General features: G+C 36.7%; 1 protein-coding gene and 1 pseudogene across 6 annotated transcripts in view; one reads left to right on the forward strand and one right to left on the reverse strand.

Moving 5' to 3' along the window:
* The window catches only part of ARAP2 (ArfGAP with RhoGAP domain, ankyrin repeat and PH domain 2), a 175964-nt gene that overhangs the window by 33281 nt on the left and 123074 nt on the right, over window positions 1-19609 (forward strand). For all 6 annotated transcript variants that reach the window (XM_073237750.1, XM_073237753.1, XM_073237752.1 and 3 more), the window contains exon 6: window positions 285-638. In XM_073237750.1, the coding sequence (XP_073093851.1) occupies window positions 285-638 (354 nt within the window). The remainder of the gene's footprint in view (window positions 1-284; window positions 639-19609) is intronic.
* Window positions 3533-15856, reverse strand: LOC140849641 (protein MIX23 pseudogene; annotated as a pseudogene).

Raw genomic sequence — 19609 nt, forward strand, 5'->3', positions numbered from 1 at the left:
TTAATCTCCAATCTTACCACTTACATCCAACCCCCAAAATAAACAGATCAGGTTAAATAATACACAAGAGAAAATATACTACTTCTAGTAGTGTTCAAATATGTCTTAGGATACTGAGATATTTCTATTTAATTTTTCCAGAAGTGTTTTAAAAATTATCAAATGGGTTACTTGAACTGTAAGATTTTCTTGAGCTTGAATCTCTGTGATTGGTTGTTTATAAATTAAGAAAGTAATCAGACATATAGCACTTTGAAATGTTAACACCATTCTTTTCCATTTAGCATATATGATAACAGGAAGGAGAACGTAAGTGAAGACAAAGTAGAAGATATTTGGATCCCTCGAGAGGACAAAAACAATTTTCCAATAGACTCTGCTTCAGAATCAGAATATTCAACAGTAGAAGAATGTTTTCAGAGTTTAAGAAGAAAAAGTTCAAAGGCATCTAAATCTAGGACTCAGAAGCCATTGAATTTGGACCCTATTAATAGGCATAGTTATCCCTTAAGCTCAACAAGCAGAAATGCTGATTCATCAGTTATTTCCTCAAATGTAATATCTCCCTATGCCTGCTTTTATGGATCATCTGCAAGGAAGATTAAATCGGGATGGTTGGACAAACTCTCTCCTCAAGGGTATGTATTTCTTTTTTTTTAAATAGCATATTTTTAATTAAAAATTTAAGTTTATCTATTTCTAAACCTGCTAGATTGCTACTCCTCCTCCCCTGCCCCATGCAAACAAATACAGTTTTTACAGATTTTTCAGTACACTTTTGCAGATGCTGTTCTTCAGACATAAAGAGGGACATGTGCAATGTCCTGTATGGAACGCTGGATTAAGCTCCTGAGTGTCAAATTAAAGCAAAGTTATGATTTACCACCTATACCCTTAATGTTAGTTTCTAACTTTGTACCAAAATATACTGTATCCCAATTTGTAAAAATAACAGAAAAATAGCACAGATTGAGGTGGTATTCTTGGCCTCCAGTGTTTGATGTTTGCTCATATCATAGTAGTTTTGTAATAGTAAGTCCTGTTGTAGTTAGGGGAAAGTATGTCATTGTTAAATTTTGGGCTTCACTGTTACTGATATATTGTTGTGATTCTTGTATGTTGCACAGAAGGTCAGAGTCCCTTGAATGTTCTATTTTTAAAAACAGATTAATCATTTCAGATGTTTACAAAGAAACCTCTCCCTTAAGTATTTTACAGTACTGAGAAACCTTTGGGGAAGGCTTATGTTTAATTAGAATTGTTCTCTGGCATCCTGATTTTTTAATGTCCTTTGGAAATGTTTATTTGAAATGTTCCACATGAGTTATTAAACTGTGTTGAGATTAAATCTCTCATATTTAAGTAGTTAATGTGGTGAGTCCCTACAATGTGTTGGTTTTCTCTGCTACTACCCTGAAAATCTACATCATTTCTAGAAGCTTGGTTTGAACTAAAGACTTGTTATTAATAAAAATGTTACCAGAAGAAGCATAAGTTGATTACTGAGAGCAGGAATTACATTTCCTAAGAATGCAAAAACTGCATGCTTGTATTGCTTTGATTTAAAAGAAATATGTGTGACTGGCCAAGAAGCATGAATTTATCAGATCTGAAACAGCTGTTTTTTTCTTTATAGGAAATTTGTAATAAAAATTCTCTATACACTGTATTAGCTGAAAATCTGTAGTTGCCATTGGCAGTTCTGGTGTACATTAACAGAGCAGTGACTCTGTGTTCTTTTTATAATTCTGTTTCCCACCTAAACAAAACAGACAAAACAACTTTAATGGTTAATACTTATATGGTTAATATGTTATGTGATTGTATCCTTTCAGCAAACTGGGTGTTGAAATGAACAGAAGCAGAGTTCTTCTTAGTGTCAGTTATTTTGTCTCACTCCTTTCTGGTTACATTAAGAAGACAAAATAGTCAGCTGTGCCTACTTTTCATCAGCTGTTAGTGTTATTGTAAATGCATCCTCAAATGGCAGAAGTACGAGTCAGCAGTCAAATGTGTGCACTGGTGGAATGAGACAATGAGGTTGAATATTCTCAAATATTTCATTTCTGTAAAGTGTTTTGGGACATCCTAGTGCTGTCTTAAAGTATCACCAGAAGGTTTAGCGGACACTAGGAACAGAGCCCCTAGCAGCTGTGGTTTCCTGCATGATCTCTGGTGGTACCTTGCTCTTTACAGGATTGGTATGTTTATGCTGCAGGCACACTGAGAAAGCTTCACCGTTATTGGTCACCTCTGGGAGAGTTAGAGATTTTCCCTCTCTCTTTTTTCAGACTTTCCATCCTTCCTACTCTGAACCTGCCCAAGGTTAGATGCTGTAAGTTTTCTAGATTTATATTTTTTCATTTTAGGAGAAATAATTGAGTTTTCTGGCTGAAAAGTTTTTCTCCTAGATACCAGGATGAACTGAGATTGGAAGCTAAACAAAGGAGCTTGTTATGTCACTGAAAAATTTAAAAAAAAAACAGAACTCTTCTACATGATTGTATTGCTTTGATTTAAAAGAAATATGTGTGACTGGCCAAGAAGCATGAATTTATCAGATCAGAAGTACAATCTGAATTTTTCCTTTTCCTAATTAGACTCTCTAGATTATTGTGAGGGTGTTCAACGTATTCACTAAATAGACAAAGTGATGACAACCCATTCCTTATGTAGAGGCTACAGAGCTTTGTTTAACTCATGGTCACATTATCTTTGGTGTGTGTAGCACTGATTTAGATGGCATTCTGAATTCCATAGAGAAGGTACCAGCAAACTTTCTGTGAAGGGGTAGATAGTAAATATTTTAATCTTTACAGCCATATGATTTCTGTGGGACATCAGCAGCTCAGCAGTTATAGCATGAATGCTGTCATAGAGAAGATGTAAACAAGTGGATGAGACTATGTTTCAATAAAACTTTATTATAAACACAGATAACAGACCAGTTTTGGCATGTGGGCCATAAAGGCATAGAACAGATTACATGGTTAACTCAAATCTTATACCAGATTCCTCTGTCTCTTCTGGGTCCCAAATAGAACATTATAACTTGATTACAAAACAGGGAAACTGCTTTCTATTTATTCTGTTAAACAAAGAAGTAATAAGCAGGTGCCCTCCTTGGTGACCTTTGTATTTCTTTCTATATGAAATGTTCTTACCTGGAGAGCAACAAGGCTTGTCCTGGCCCTGTGTCTCCTTTACACTGAGGCCTTGACAACAAATTTAAGATTATCACTGCTTCTCTCCCTCACTTTCCCATCGCTTCCTTAATTACTTCTTTCTCCTCTGCAGGGCTCATATCCTAGATGATTTATTTATTTCATATGTGCTCCATAGGGATAGTCCTCTCTACTGGCTTTTGTTTACTGTAGTATCCACAGCAGCTAGGACATTGCTTGGCATGTGATAGGTGCTCTTAGCATTTGTTGTTGAATGAATCAGTAAAAAGCCTAGCATTAAACATAATTTTTTCTTCTAATTTTTCTGAAACAGCTGTTTTTTTCTTTATAGGAAAAATATATAGACACTGTTTTAGCTGAAAATCTGCAGTTACCATTGGCAGTTCTGGAGTACATTAACAGAGCAGTGACTCTGTGTTCTTTTTATAATTCTGTTTCCCACCTAAAGATACTTACACATATTGTCAAAGCACTGCTCAAAAACAAATAGCCACTCTCAGTTATCCTTCTCCAAATAGCAACCTTCCTCAGTCATGAGTGACATTAAACAAAATAATCAAATTCATGATCTGGATTTGATTCACATGATGGTCTATTTGCTTTTGAAATGGAAATACCAGTTTTGAATCAATGCACAGTGTATGAAAACTGCCCAATATTTAGTAAGAAAATAATTGTGTAACATCTTGCAAGTAAAGAAATATTGAAACACTTCCAGTTGAGCTTAAAGTGTGAAAACTTATTTAAATATTTGAATGATTGAAATATAATGTAGTCTGATACTATCAGTTTGAAAAATTGTATGGATGAAACTTGATAAAATGTTGAACTTGTATCTATTATTAGTGTTTCAAATAGGTCAGGCAGATTAAAAACTTAATAAATGTCATTGCTTTAACAAATCCACTGCGTTTTGAGATCGAAAAACAAGTCTCTCCTCCTCCTCTTTCCTAGCTGTTACTAATAAGCTCAAGCTTTTCAGCAAATCTAAATATAGAGGACTGGATATAATTTATTCCAGCATTTCCCAAATATGTAACTCAGAGCAAGAGTCCTGTGAGTTGCTGTAAAGAAAACCAAATGTGTGAATGTGCTGTACCCCTCTAGGAGATGCACATATTGAAATACCCAAGAATATCTGCAACAGGGAAAAACCCTTTTGACTTCTTTAACTTGTTAATATTCTACAGATGTTTGTGTGCTCATGGAGCATATTTATAAAAACTGCAGTGAATTCATATTTTACCTGACAAGATGTTTTAGGACTTTATTACTTACTCAGCTAAATTACTCATTTTTTTAAAACGTTATTATTAATTTTTTAACCATGAGAAGCATTGTGTGGTAATGTGAGCCAGGGATGGCAGAAGCTAAACATTTGAGGCTAACTCAGCAACTTGAACGTTAATATGCTTAAGAATTTCTGGAGAAATACAAAGACAAGCAAGATGAGTGTGTGTGTTTTTCTTACTGAAGTATCATTGATATACATTCTTATATTGGCTTCAAGTATGCAACACAGTGGTGCCACAGTTACCCTTACTATTAAATCCTCGCCCCAACAGTTACTATCTGTCAACATAGGAAGCTGTTATAGAATCACTGGTTATATTCTCCATGCTGTACTACTATTCCCATGACCAACTTATATTATGATTCAGAATTTTTGTGTCTCTTCATACCTTTCTCCCCCACAGTTCACCCCAGTCCTTCCCCAAAGGAACCATCAGTCACTTCTCAGTGTCTATGAGTCTACTGATATTTTTTTCATTTTGTTTTTGAGTCCACAAATAAGTGAAATCATGCAATATTTGTCTTTCACTGCCTAGTTTATTTCACTTAGTGAAATATCCTCTGGGTTCATCCATGTTGTTGCAAATGGTAGGATTTCTTTTTTTATGGCTAAATAATATTTCATTGTGTATATGCACCACATCTTCTTTATCCACTCATCTACTGATGGACACTTAGGTTGCTTCCATAGCTTGGCTGTTGTAAATAATGTGGCAATAAACATAGGGGTGCATACCTTTTTGAATCAAGGATTTTGTTTTATTTGGGTAAATGCCTAGAAGTAGAATTACTGGGTCAAATAGTATTTGTATTTTTAGTTTTTTGAGGAACCTGCTTTCCACAAGGGCTGCATAATTGATACTCCTACCAACAGTGTAGGAGGGTTCCCATTTCTCCACATCCTTGCCAACACTTATTGCCTGTCTTTTGAATAATAGCCATTCTGACTGGTATGAGGTGATATCTCATTGTGGTTTTGATTGGCATTTCCTTGATGATTAGCAATGTGGAACATCTTTTCATGTGACTGTTGGCCATCTATATTTCTTCCCTGGAGAAATGTCTGTTCAGGTCCTCTGCCCATTTTTTTAATAGGGTTGTTATTTTGGTGTTGAGGTATATGAGTTCTTTGTATATAATTTTGTATGTTAACCCCTTATTGGATAAATCATTTACAAATATATTCTCCTGTACTGTAGGTGTCTTTTTGTTCTGCTGATGGAGTCCTTTGCTTTTTTGTTTGATGTAGTCCCACTTCATTTTTTATTTCCTTTTCCCAAGGAGATATGACCAGGAAAAAATTGCTCATGCTTATGTTCAAGAGATTTTTGCCTATGTTTTCTTCTAAAAGTTTTATGGTTTCATGTCTTACATTCAGGTTTTGATCCATTTCGAAATTCACTTTTGTATATGGGGTTAGACTGTAATCCAGTATCATTCTCTTGAATGTAGCTGTTTAGTTTTCCCAACACCAGTAATTGAAGAGGGTGTCTTTTCCCCATTGTATAATTTGACTTCTTTCTTATATATTAATTGACCATTTATGTGTGGGTTTATAATTAGGCCCCCATTCCATTCCATTGATCTATGGGTCTGTTCTTCTGCCAGTACCATACTGTTTTGATTACCATAGCTTTGTAGTGTAGCCTGAAGTCAGGGAACATAATACCCTCAGCTTTGTTCTTTATTGTCAGGATGGCTTTGGCTATTTGGGGTCTTTTGTGCTTCCATATGAATTTTAGAATTACTTGTTCTAGTTCATTGAAAAACGCTGTTGGTATTTTGATAGGCATTACATTAAACTTGTAAATTGCTTTGGGCAGGATGGCCATTTTGACAATACTAATTCTTTCTATTCGTGAGTACAGAATATATTTCCATTTATTTATGTCTTCTTTAATTTCTCCCATGAGTGTCTTAGTTTTCAGAGTGCAGGACTTTCACCTCCTTCATTAGGTCTATTCCTAGGTATTTTATTCTTTTTGATGCAATTGTAAATGGAATTGTTATCCTGATTTCTCTTTTTCAGTTGGTTGTTAGTATATAGGAATTCAACAAATTTCTGTTTATTAACTTTGTATCTTGTAGCTTTGCTGAATCCAGTTACTTGTTCTAATAATTTTATGGTGGAGTCTTTGGGATTGTCTGTGTATAATATCATGTCATTTGCAAATAGTTACAGTTTAACTTCTTCCTTATCATCTTGGATGCCTTTTACCTATTTTATCTGCTGTGGCTAAGACCTCCAGTACTATATTAAATAAAAGTGCTGAGAGTGGACATCCTTGGTTTGTTCCTGATCTTAGAGGAAAGAAAAGCTTTCAGTTTTTTGCCTTTGAGGATGATGTTACTCTGGGATTTCCATATATAGTCTTTATTATATTGAGGTACATACCCTCTATATCCATTTTGTTGAGAGTTTTTACCGTGAATGGATGCTGAATTTTTTCATTCTTTTTCAGCATCTATTGAGAAGATCATGTGGTTTTTATCCTTCTTTTTGTTAATTTGGTGTATGACTTTGATTTATGAATATTACACCATCCTTGCATCCCTGGAATAAATCTCACTTGGTCTTCATGGATAATCCTTTTGGTGTATTTTTGAATTCAGTTTGTTAGTATTTTGTTGAGGATTTTTGCATCTATGTTCATGAGGAATATTGGTCTGTAATTTTTATTTTTTGTAGTGTCTTTTCGGTATCAGAGTGATGCCTTTTAGAATGAGTTTGGAAGTATTGTATTCCTTCCTTTTCTTCTTTTTGAATACTTTAAGAAGAATGGGTATTAGCTCTTCTTTAAATGTTTGATAGAATTCAGCTGTGAAGCCATCTGGAACTCCAGTTTGTTTCTTGGGAGTTTTTTTGATTACCAATTGAATTTTGCTGCTGGTAAATGGTCTGTTCAATTCGTAATTTTCGGTGTCTTCCTAGATCTGTCTTGGAAGCTTTTAGAATTTTAGAATTATAAATTTTCCTAGGAATTTGTCCATTTTTTTCTAGGTTTATCCAATTTATTCACATATAATATTTCATAGAATTTTCTATTGATTTTTTTTTGTATTTCTGTGGTATCTGTTGTGACTATTGCTTTTTCATTTCTTATTTTGTTTCTTTGTATGATCTCTTTTTTTCTTAATAAGTCTGGCTAGGGGTTTGTCTATTCTGTTTATTTTCTCAAAGATCTAGGTCTTGGTTTTGTTGATTTTTGTCTACTTTATTCTTTATTTATTTGTTTCTCCTCTGATCTTTATTATATCCCTCCTTCTGCTAACTTTAGGTTTCATTGTTTCTTCATTTTCCATTTTCTTTAGTTGTCAGATTAGACTGTTTATTTGGATTGTTCTTGTTTCTTGAGGTAGGCCTGTAATGCTATGTACTTCCCTCTTAGAACCGCTTTTGAGATGTCCCAAAAATATTGGACTTTTGTATTTTTGTTTTCATTTGTCTCTTTCTATAGCTTGATTTGTTTTAATTTGTTCATTGATCCATTGATTATTTAGAAACATCTTCTTTAGCCACCATGTGTTTGCAGGTTTTTTAGTTTTCTTTGTGTAATTTATTTCTGGTTTCAACCATTTTGGCTTGGGAAGTTGCTGATACTATTTCAATCTTTTTGAATTTATTGAAGTACCTTTTGTATCCTAGTATGTGATCTATTCTGGAGAATGATCTGTGTACACTTGAGAAAAATTATGTATCCTGCTGCTTTGGGATGAATGTTCTGTAGATATCTGTTAAGTCCATCTGATCTAATGTGTTATTGAGAGCCTCTGTTTCCTTATTTATTTTCTGTCTGGTTGATGTCTGTTGATGTGAGTGCTGTATTAAAGTCACCTACAATGAATGAGCTGTAATCTATCCCCCCTTTTAATTCTGTTAGCATTTGTTTTACAGATTTAGGTGCCCCTATATTGGTTGCTAGATATTCATAACGGTTATATTCAATTGTTGGACTGACCCCTTTATCATTGTAATGTCCTTCTTTGTCTCGTTACTTTGTTTCAAAGTCTATTTTGTCTGATGGAAGTACTGCTACTCCTGATTTTTTCTCCTTATTACTTGCATGTAATATCTTTTTTGATCCCTTCACTTTTAGTCTGTATATGTCTTTGGGTCTGAAATGGGTCTCTTATAGGCAGCATATAGATAGGTCTTGTTTTTTTATCCATTCTGCCACTCTCTGTCTTTTGATTAGTGCATTCAGTTCATTTAATTTAAGGTGATTATTGATAGATATGTACTTAGTGCCATTTTATTAATTGTTTTCTGGATGTTTTTGTAGCTCCTCTCTGTTCCTTTCTTCCTCTTATACTCTTGTTATTTGATAGTTTTTTTTTAATGTTGTGAATGAACTTCCTTTAAAAGTTTTTTTTTTTGTGTGTGTGTGTGTGTACCTATTGTAGGCTTTAGTTTTGTGGTTACCAAGAGTTCAAGGATAGCTTCCTTACTATATAACAATCTATCTAAAATTTCTGATTACTCTGTTTCAGGCACAGTCTAAACAAAAGATACTCCTGTTTTTCTTCTTCCTCCTCCTCATCCAGACTTTCTGTATTAGATGTCATAATCTGCACTTTTTGTATATTCCTTGACTTATACTATGTGTGGCTGATTTTGCTTCTTTTGTGTAGTTTTAGTTTCGTGCTTGCTTGGTAATTAATCAGTCTACTATCTTTACTTTGGGTTTATTTTCTCTGGTGAAAGCTATTTAGCCCTAGGGACATTTCCATCTATAGCAGTCTCTTTAACATACCCTGTAAGGCTGGCTCAGTGGTGGTGAATTACATCAACTTTTGTTTATCTGGAAATTGTTTGCTTCATATTTAAATGATAATCTTTCCAGATGAGGATTCTTGGAGGTCCTTCTGTTTCAGTACATTAAATATGTCATTTCACTCCCTTTTGGCCTATAAAGTTTCTGCTGAGAAATCTGATGATAGCCTGTTGGGGTTTCCCTTATAAGTAATCCTTTTTCTTTTTCTGGCTGCTTTCAATACTCTCTCCTTATCCTTAAACTTTGCCATTTTAATTATTATACATATTGTTGTTGTCTTCCAGGGGTTCCTTTTGTTAGGAGCTCTCTGTGCTTCCATAACATGAGTGTCTATTTCCTTCCGTCTTAGCATTCTTTCTAGGTCTTAGCATTCTTTCATTCCTAGAGATTCTTTACCTCTCTGTTCCTCAGCTTCATTGTTTTCCTGCCTGATGTCTAATTTCCATCTCATTGATTGTCTCCTCTACTTGCATCAATTATTCATTCCTTCCATTGTATATTTTAATTCAGTTACTGTATATTTAAGCTCTGAGTGGCTCTTTTTCAACTATTCTATCTCTTTGTTGAAGTCCTCCCTGAGATCTTCATTACTTTTCTGCAGATCAGTGAGTATATTTATGACTGTTACTTTGAAATCTGTATCAAGAAGCTTGGTGGTCTTTGTTTCATTTAGCCTTCTTTCTGCTGTCTTATCATGTAGTTTTGTTTGGAAAATATGCCTCTGTCTCGTCATTTTGTCAAGGTTTCTGTGTTTCTTCTTTTGTATTAGATGGCTCTGCTATGCTTCCTGAACTATAGAGTAATGATAGCTTTATGAAGGAGGCATCCTGTGGTGCCCAGAAGCTCAAGATTCTTTACTCTCCAGTGCCTGGTTCTCCTTTACTGTGGAGCCCCAATTGTTCTTGATGGGCAAAAGGCAGGGCTGCCTTTCTGTCTGCCAGCCAGTTGTGGTTTATCTCAGTCCACTGAGTTCTGCATTTTGCCTCAGCAGGCCCTTTGTGATCAGAGCAGTAGCTTCTGCTGGGATTGTTGTAGGCAGGGCTTCCCTCTGTCTTTCCTGGGGTGATGGATGGCAGGGCTGTTGGGTTAATGGTGTGGTTGTGGCAGTAGCATTCTCCAGGATGGCACCTAGCTTGGCTGCCTGTGGAGAGGAAGGACCTCTGGGAATGGCTCCTGCAGGAGCCTCTCAGCCATGCTGAGACAGGGCTTGAAAAGCTGGGACAGCCACCTCCTGCCTCCCAGGCAGCAGTGTCTGACACTGCTGGATCAAGTGAGCTGGTGCGCCTGTGGTGTGCAGGGATGCACATGGGACTGACCCACCAGTGAAGGGGATGGAGTGTTTGGGGCTCCCTTGAATGCCCAAACTGTTGTGCTGAGGGAGGGCTGGGAATTCATCATCCACCTGTCTTTTCTCCTTCTAACCCTCACCCTTCTGACACTGCTTCTGCTGCTGGCAAATCTTTTAAACTGCTGCCTCTGTTTTTGGCCTCAGTAGACCAGTGGAGCATGCCTGTCCTCTGTAAGTGGCTGAAGTTCTAGCATCTTAGAATGTTCCAACTGTCCCTGGTGTCCAGCCCCAGTAATTACCAGAACCAAATTGTCTTGCCAGTGGGTTTCAGCCCCAGGCAAGTTCACTCTAAATTTGGTGAGACCAAATAATGACAGTGGAATGATCTTGAAGAAGGGTTTATGCCCAACTTTATTCCCACAGTGTCATGTCAACACTAGAATCCCATCCACCTCAGAGCAAGTCTGCATGCAGCAAGCCAGTCTCTGCCTCTGGGCCTCTCTGCCCCTACAGCTGTCTCAGTCTCTGTCCTCATTGCTGCCCCCACTCCAGCCTCTGCTCTCCTGCAGCCATGCAGCCTGAGCACTCGGTAGAGCTCTTTATATAGAGAAGAGTCAATAACAATGTATTGCCCACACATATGTAATGAGCAAGCAGAGCAGGGTCAGTTGAGAATCCTGGCCATAGGAACTTTGATTTTGTCCATGCCAGTGCAATGTGGACTCGTGTTCCCAGAGCAGATCTCCAGAGTGAGGTGTGCAAAATTCCTGAGTGCCTATCTCTGCCCCATTTTGTTCCTCTTCCTCCCACCTCTGGTGTGGATGGGAGAAGGGCTTTGGGTTATGATCAACTGTGGCCCTGCCACTTTACCCTCTATATGTGGTCTTTTCTTAACCAGGTGTATGTAGTCTGTTTTGCAGTCTTCAGGTCATTTTTAGATTTAGTTGTTTTGCCTGTCTTGCTTCCTTGGTGTGTGTGTGTGGGAGGAGGTTTCTGCCTTGCCTTCCTACTCCACTATATTTTTTCCAAGATGTGTGTGTTCTTGTATCTGCCATTTAGGATAGAAGAAAAATGAAGGAAAAATCAAAACAAAAGACAGACTGTAACAATTGATGCAGAAAGATCCACAGAGTACAGAATTGTGAGGTAACAGTGGGATTGAGAAAACATTCCTTTAAAGACCTTCTAGAGGGAAAAGTAGCAATTCAGTTGGCCTTTGATGGATAAGATTTTAACCAGTGTTAATAGGGCAAATAGATTTCTGGCTACAGAGAGTGAAAGGCACTGCTATAGGTGATACCTAGAGGTACTAAAGTCTATGAGCTGGGGTCGGTGGATGTTATTTTATAGAAGATGCAAAGTTGGGCTCTAGGACCAGCAAGGAGAAACTACCAGTGAATTGTACATTCAAGTTGAGCAAAGCATATTCAGGTCAAACCCCAGACAGTGGTTGGGAGTCAGATCACCCAAAAGCCAGAAGCTTAGTGGGAGTTGAGATCTTATCCTGTTGGGGCCCCTTTGCATGACTAATTTCCCAGTCAGTGCCCAGAGTTTCCAGGGCTGGTGTAGCAGAGCCATTCCCCACCCTGGTAGACAGGTGTGTGAGTGCAAGTCTCCTGGGAATGAAGTCTTGTGGTTGGTTTTTCAGTGAAAAGCAAATGTAGTAGGAAGCTGACAAGTCTTTATCTGAATAGGGTTATTGTGTATCAGTCACCTTGTTGAACTTAAAATTGAATCTTAAATCTCTGATACAAAAGTATCTTTTTATACTGGCAAATTAGCTAACTGCTTCTCAAATCACACATCACTTGGGAAGGTTGTGCCAAGCAAATAAAAACTTCAGTATTTTGTAGTTAAAGGAAAAATTTTTCCAAGTTTTAATGTTTATTAAAACAACATGGCTAATTTCATTCAGTCAGTCTAGTTGTAGAGAAATGAACGAGGGTGTTGGAAAAGACAAACTGAAGTTAAAATTGTGAAGCTATTGCTTATTTGCTGTGTAACTCAATGTCTCAGAACCTCCATTTCCTACATAAAGGTGTGAGGTCAAGATATCCTCTGTGGGATAAGTTGGAAAATTAGGTAACGATGGGCTTGACACTTTACTGGGGCTCTGTAAACCTCAGTTCTCTTTGTCTTCAAAAGAGCTTCGCTTTATTTCAGGTGACCTTTGATAGTGTTGCTTAAAGTGAGTTTTAGTCATTGCTGACCCTGGCAAACATAAGGTAAAGAAATCATGAGTTCACATGAAACTCAAAACGATGTGTTTCAGTGATTATAAAAGCACATAGTTTTAAAGTGTCAGTTCTACAAGACTTATTGAGAAAATTAGCAACTTTTTATCCCTTCTCTCTTCATCACAAGAGGGAGCCACTTTCAATGCACTTAGGATTTTCTTTGTATATCTTAATATTTTTATACCGACTTTGACTCTTCAGTGTTAGTAATTAACTATTGAGGTACAACCATGGAATATAATGTTTATTCACTTTTATCACTGTGCCACCCTCCCAGCTCCTCTTTTGACATACACATCGTTCCTATCATCCTTTTAACTAGTTGCATAAAATATTCAGGTTATATCTGTACCTGGTTTTATGCTCTTATGACTTAGTAAATACTACTCAAATTGAAATATGTAGCATTTTATGATTAAATTCTTTTATTTGCAACCTTTAGTTTCCATTTTTTTATTAGTTTTTATATACTTATTCATTCATCTCCAAATTCTTCCTCAGAACTAAAAAATCTGTGAGGTAACCAAAAAATTACATGTATCAGTTTCATCATCCTACAGCTTCCTAAGAAAGCACATTTAGTTTGGGTTGCTTGTTTCCCAGGCCTGCTGTACAGTTAGCACCTTGGCACCCCTTCTGTTATTATTATTACTATTTTTAATGAGTATAAAATAGCAGTTGATTTCTCCATAATTATCAGAATTATCTATATTTGAGGTCTTGGCTAAGTAGGGCTGAAATCAACAAAAGATCTTGGACTTTTGGCTCAGAAATCATCCTAGGGAACACGCCTTGTTGATGTCTGTCATGCTAGCTCTTACGAGATGTCCTGGTCCTTTTAAAAAATATATATCTTTTTATTCATTCTTTGGAGGCTTGAAGTGAATTCGGCAGTGTTCATTAAATACCTTCCAGCTCCTGTCATTTACCACTTGTTCAACATTCAGTTCTGACTGCACCCATTCCAACTTTGTTCTTTTCTCAGTTGTTTTAATAACAACAAAGCATCCAAATTCTCTTCTCTCTATTCTCGGAGGTGTTTTACTACTGATGAGTTCTGAGGTATACAGTTTTTTTGACTCTGTCCCTACTGGATTGAGTCGCCATCAAAGACTCAAAGTTGTTTACAGATTGTCTAGCATCAATTTTCCCTGCAAAGGAAGCTGTTGGAACCATAGTGTTTAATTCATGTACTATTCTGTTATCAGTCATCCTCATCACCTTAAGTGTAATTCCTGGAACTTGGTGAACTCCTCACAGTTCGCACTGCCACTGGGCACTGCCATATCGGACAAATGCAAAGTCCCCATCACAAGCCATGAGCCAGTCACTGCGGAGCAAAGGTGTCCAAAGCGGCACCTCTCAGCCCTAAAGCAGAGGGTCTTTTGTTTTTGAAGAATTTGGGATCACAAAGAAATGTCAAGAAAAGACATTTTTGGCAGTGTGGGTTAAGTGTTGACTAAGGTGTTAAGGTGTGGAAATAATAAAATTTCAGTTTTATAAAAATGGGCAAATAGAAAACAAAATAGGAAGCATATATGTGAATAAAAGTCATAAATTTGACTTAGTGCCTTTGAAGTTTCATTCCAGTTGTGTGATATTTAAAGGTGACAATTTATCAGCCTCTGCCTCTTCAGATTAATATCATTGGTTATTATGTTCAATTTTTTTTTAGCTAAAAGATGTAGTCTTAAAAAAATAAAACCAAAAACTTCTGGCATTTAGAAATGATATTAAACAAGAGTACCTCTTAATGAGTACTTCATAAATATAGATTTCATTGTATATACACTGTTGTTAAAAAAGAATTTTTAAGACATACAGTTTTGAGACAGCACAAACTGATGCCAGGTGTTGAAGCTGTATTTATGAAAACAGTTGAAACTTTACACCACCTGCCCTACCTGAGCTTAAGGGAAGAATTTATAGAAATCCATTCAATAACACTGCACAAGTCTTATAAATTATTCTAAAAAAGGTTCTCACATATTTCCCTTCAGAACTCTAAAATCAAAAGAGGATAAAACCTGGGCTAGTATATTTCATGTCTGCTTTTCCTATTATCCTGAAGGAAATCTGAAGGACTTGGCAGAATTGAACTCACATATAAAATGGGTAGAGGTCAAATGTTTCCACTGCCTGAAGGGATTTCCAGACTTCCTTGCTATAAAATGTAATAGTCTCTGGCATAGGGGTCAAGACTTTGGAACCAGACCTGCCTAAGTTGGACTCCTAAATATGTTCTTTACTAGTTGTGTAACTCTGGCAAGGTATTTAACCTACAAGTGTCTTTGTGCTTCATCTGTAAAATGGAAATAATAATATTATATGGTTGTTTAGAGGAATAAGTGAATTAATGTTTGTATAGGCCTTATATAGTAGTGCCTAGAACAAAGCATTATGTGTCATTTTTATTACCAAGATTATTGAGCCAAATAAATTCTTTATTGAGGCTTTAAAATCTCTGTGTAATAATTCACCAGTATTTCAGATCTAATTTGTGTCATGTGATATTAGGAACACAGGCTAGAGAGACATTGTATTTTTGTACTTTGTCTTTTTTTCTTGAACATTTGCTAAACAAATTAAACTGTTAAGAGAAATTTAAGGGAAAGGCATAACTTACACCAGATAAAATATTTAAAGTACTTTAGCAACCTCTAGTTATATGTAGCTTAGTTTTACGTAATTCCAGTGGAATTAGTTGCTAGGTATCTAATAGACTTTTATAAATACATGACAGAAATATTCAGCTCTTGCACAAAATAATTCTTAAGAATTTAATATTTATCAATATTTGTTAATTTAAGATTATACTTTGACATTTAGAAACATCAAGCTCATCCTTTTATTATGTAAGTTGAAATTTTGATTTAATTTTTAGGGTTTACCAGTATGAAATCCAAGTTTCCATTTGCTAAAAAGGGGAATACTCTTGTAAGAAAGAGCTGAGTGTAAGTTCTGATCTTTAATTAACCAGTTATTAGAATTCATTATTGAAGTACACACGCAGAAAACAGCTAATTGAATGTTGACATGTTTAATATGCAAAATAGATTAAACAATGTTTAGTTTTAGAAACATCTTTAATTTGTATTTTTAAGTAAGAACATATCACATATATATATATTTTAAAGAAGTATATTTTTAAATGTTTAACTTTAAAATTACAATGAAATGAATGATGAATTTTTCAAGTTTTCTGTAGACTCTAATAGGTAGATTTACAGAACTTTTATTTTGTCATATAAAAAAATCTGATCTTTAGTATTTGAAAAAAGGAAAAAAGTGACATTAAGGGTGAAGTGTTCTAGTAGTGCTCATTTTCCATATGTCTGTATATTGTATATGTATATATATATTATGTAAATATATAAATACTACAAATTTGAGTAAGCATTTTTCAATCAAAAATATATTCATTTATTCATTGAATATTAAGCACATTTTATATGCTAGTGTGAGATAAATGGCAGAATTCCCAGAATCTCCCACCTAGCCTTAGTGCTGCAGAGCTCCCTGCTGATTTGGGACAAGGAGTGGAGAGAAAACAGCCATTCTCTCCTTCCCACCTTTCCTGGTATGTGATTGGTTTGGGATATGCCAGTCACCAAGGACCCGCCCCTGAAGTTCTTGCTGAAAGGGGTGGGCAGGGGAAAGAGAGTGCATGGCTAGCTGTGAGGTATGGACAGAGCCGTGCCTGGCCAGCAAAGTCAAGTGACTGCAAGAGAGAAAAATGGTTTCTCCCAACCTGCCCTTCCGATTTGCTCCAGGAGGAGCTACAGCTAGGGACCGTGGTAGTCACTGGTTTTACATTGATAAATTGGAAATGGTTTCTACACTCACATTATCTCAGTATCTATCATAGGAGATGGTTGAAGCAAAAGGAACGTATAATTACAAAAATCTCATTAAGAATACAAATGGAGCCAGAGACCAAGGGTCGCTGAAAGCACTGTGTGGTAGTCGGGGACAGTTACTTGGAGTAACTGACTTTCAGGCTGAGATCTCTGGGGCAAAGAGCCAGCCATGTCAGGAGCAGGCAGTGAGCATTCCCAGCAGAGAAGATGGCATCTGAGAAGGCAACCGGGCAAGAAAAAGTCTAGACGTAGGAGACAGTCTGGCTAGAGGATGGTGTCCACACAGAAGGCACCCAGAGATCTGATGGTTGGTCAGATGAGTGAATGATGGTGAAAGTAAAATTAATGGTCAGATTGTAAAGTAGCTCTGCCCACCTGCGGTCCGGTTGTTCTCAGCGGCTACACCCTGTAGCCTCTCAGCCCCTTTCACTGTGGACTGGGATTTGTCCTTTTTTACCTATCCCTCCATATGTTATTGGAGAGATTTAATAATATTTAAAAATATTGAGTCCAAGTGCCTGAACATATCTAGTAGCTGTGTGGTAGCTGGGAACACTGAAATGGGAGATGACCTAAGAAGCTGAGTCTGTCACAGGCTGAGGTTTGGGTTGTGGCTTTGCTCAGAGAGCCACAGATAAAATATGTTTGGCAGGTTCTCCCCTGCAAGGTTCTTCGAGTTGGGCTAGGAACTAAATTGACATGAGAGAGATTGACAGGAGAAAAAGACATAAAGTTTTATTACATACTTACAGAGGCCCAATAAGGAAATGAAGACCAAAAGAAATGACCAAGACAGGCGGGCAGTTTATATACATTTTAGATGAAGAGACAATAAATGTCTGAGGAATTGACAGGACAAAGAGACAGGTTTGGGAACTTCTGTTTGGGAGGAATTCTAAATAAACAGTATTTGGGCTGGAGTAGTAAATTAGTAGTAAACTAACAGGACTTGTTTATGTAGTCTCCTAGGCTCTCAGTTCCCCTTCTTTGGTCGTAAGGAAGCCTTCTCCCCTCTGGGTGCAGGGAGGGTGCATTTCGTATGGGATATTTATGTCCTGGTTCCTAGTGGTAGTGGGGGACAGAAGAGGGTCAGAATATTTCTCCTGTACCACCTGCCTCTCCAGTCGCTTCAATTCAGTATGCCATGGTGGCATATATTGGGGTCACCTGCCCTGGGCCTCTGTAGGCAGTGCCCGAGGAAAGAGAGATGTAGCTAGTCAGATGGTGGCATCTTTGGTCTCTAAGCTGTCTGCTTTCCCTCCTCCCTTTCTCATTTTTCTGTGAATGTGTATGTTCAGTTCCTAGATGATGCCTCAGACCTCAAACTCTGTCCAGATGGTGATGGAATTCTAAGAAAGCTTTATGAGTCCAAGTGGCTACAATTTAACAATCTTAAGTAAAACATATTAAAGTAGGTTTTGAACCTTTTTTCACTCTATGCTTTGGCAGGTTTTGAAACACTGAATTTAATTCTGAGTTTTTAGGAGTCTTCCTGCCTTCTGCCAACCTTTCTTTTAAAAGATGCTGATAAATTATTGAGTGCTGGTCATTTGAGAATATTTTGCCATCTTGCTGAGAAAGGGATTATGTTTAATTATGTCACTCATTCACTCAACAGATTGTTTTGTTAGTGCTGTATTTGTTTCAGTGATAGTTGCTTACGGTATAATGGACAAGTTACATTCTTGGACTTTGTTCTTGTAACATAAGGGTTGGTGTGGGAGACAGACATTAATCAGGTAAATATAAATATGTGTATATAAACACATATACATATATTACACACACACATACATATATATGTATATAATTAAATATTGTGTTAAGTGTTATGAAGAAAAGGAGAGTGTGCTTTGAGAGGGAATAACTTTGTGATTTGTTTTAGACTGGGTCCTTGGGAAGGGATGTCTGTAGATTGATTAGGTAGAATTCTAGAAGATAAGGAGAAGTCAGCAAAGGGAGAAGGGTAATGGAAGGTTCTAAGGCCTTTATTTCTCTGCAGAGGTTGATTCTGAAATGGAAGATTATATGTGCTGCTGAGCTCTAGTTTACTACCATTCACACTGTAAGGTGGGTGGGGGCCCAGCCAAAATCTTCACTTACTGAGTCACTGCTGAAATTGTGTGAGAGGTTGGCTATTTACTTGCCTCTTAAGTATGACAAAGACCAACAAGAAATGAGTGAAAAGTGATTGATTTGTTCAAAGTTAGAGTTATTGTGTTTGCTTCATATTTCTTTACTATTAACTTTTAATGCTGGGAATTTGAAGAACCCGTGGTTGGGTAAAGGAAGTAAAAACTAGATGTCTGTGGCTCTGTTGCCTTTTGCAATGTTGAAAAAAACTCACTGTAAACCAAGACTAACTTTAAAAAAAGTGGAAAGATGGTGGAATAAGATGGAAAGAGAGCTGAGTAGTTAGTTGTGGTTATATGATCTATGGTCTTTACATTTCTTATTCATAATTAATTCAATGCTTATATGTGAAAATGTATGCACTTCTAATGAACCCTTGCAGCTGTTCTCTATTTGATCATATTTGCTCCAATTTTATCTTAAGCAGAATAAATGGGCTAACAATCATGTGAGAGGCTCACTGTATTTCACTTTAGTAAGAGCTGTGTGGTGCTCAGGAAGCAGCTGGGAAGACAAGTTCTTCACACTAGTTCTTTTTCTATCTTTAAGCCTTCTGAAAACCACAGAAAGTTATACCACCTCCTTACCTTAAATATGTTAGAAACTGCAAAAGGAAAGGGTAGACAGGGTGTGACCAATTTGTTTAGAAATGCCTTTCTTTTTAAAACAGGAAGTTCGTTTTCATATATAATCTGTGTTAAGGGCTAAAAGTACCCTGATTGCCAGTTCACTCCAAGAGCTGGGTAGGGACTCACATAATCAAAGCCTTTAGAATCCTCTGACTTCAGGTAAGGGGGCTGAAACAAAACAAAGTAAAACCAAGTATCAGTGGTTCTTC

This window comes from Manis javanica, chromosome 5 (assembly GCF_040802235.1).
Source record: "Manis javanica isolate MJ-LG chromosome 5, MJ_LKY, whole genome shotgun sequence".
In the NCBI taxonomy this organism is placed as follows: domain Eukaryota; kingdom Metazoa; phylum Chordata; class Mammalia; order Pholidota; family Manidae; genus Manis; species Manis javanica.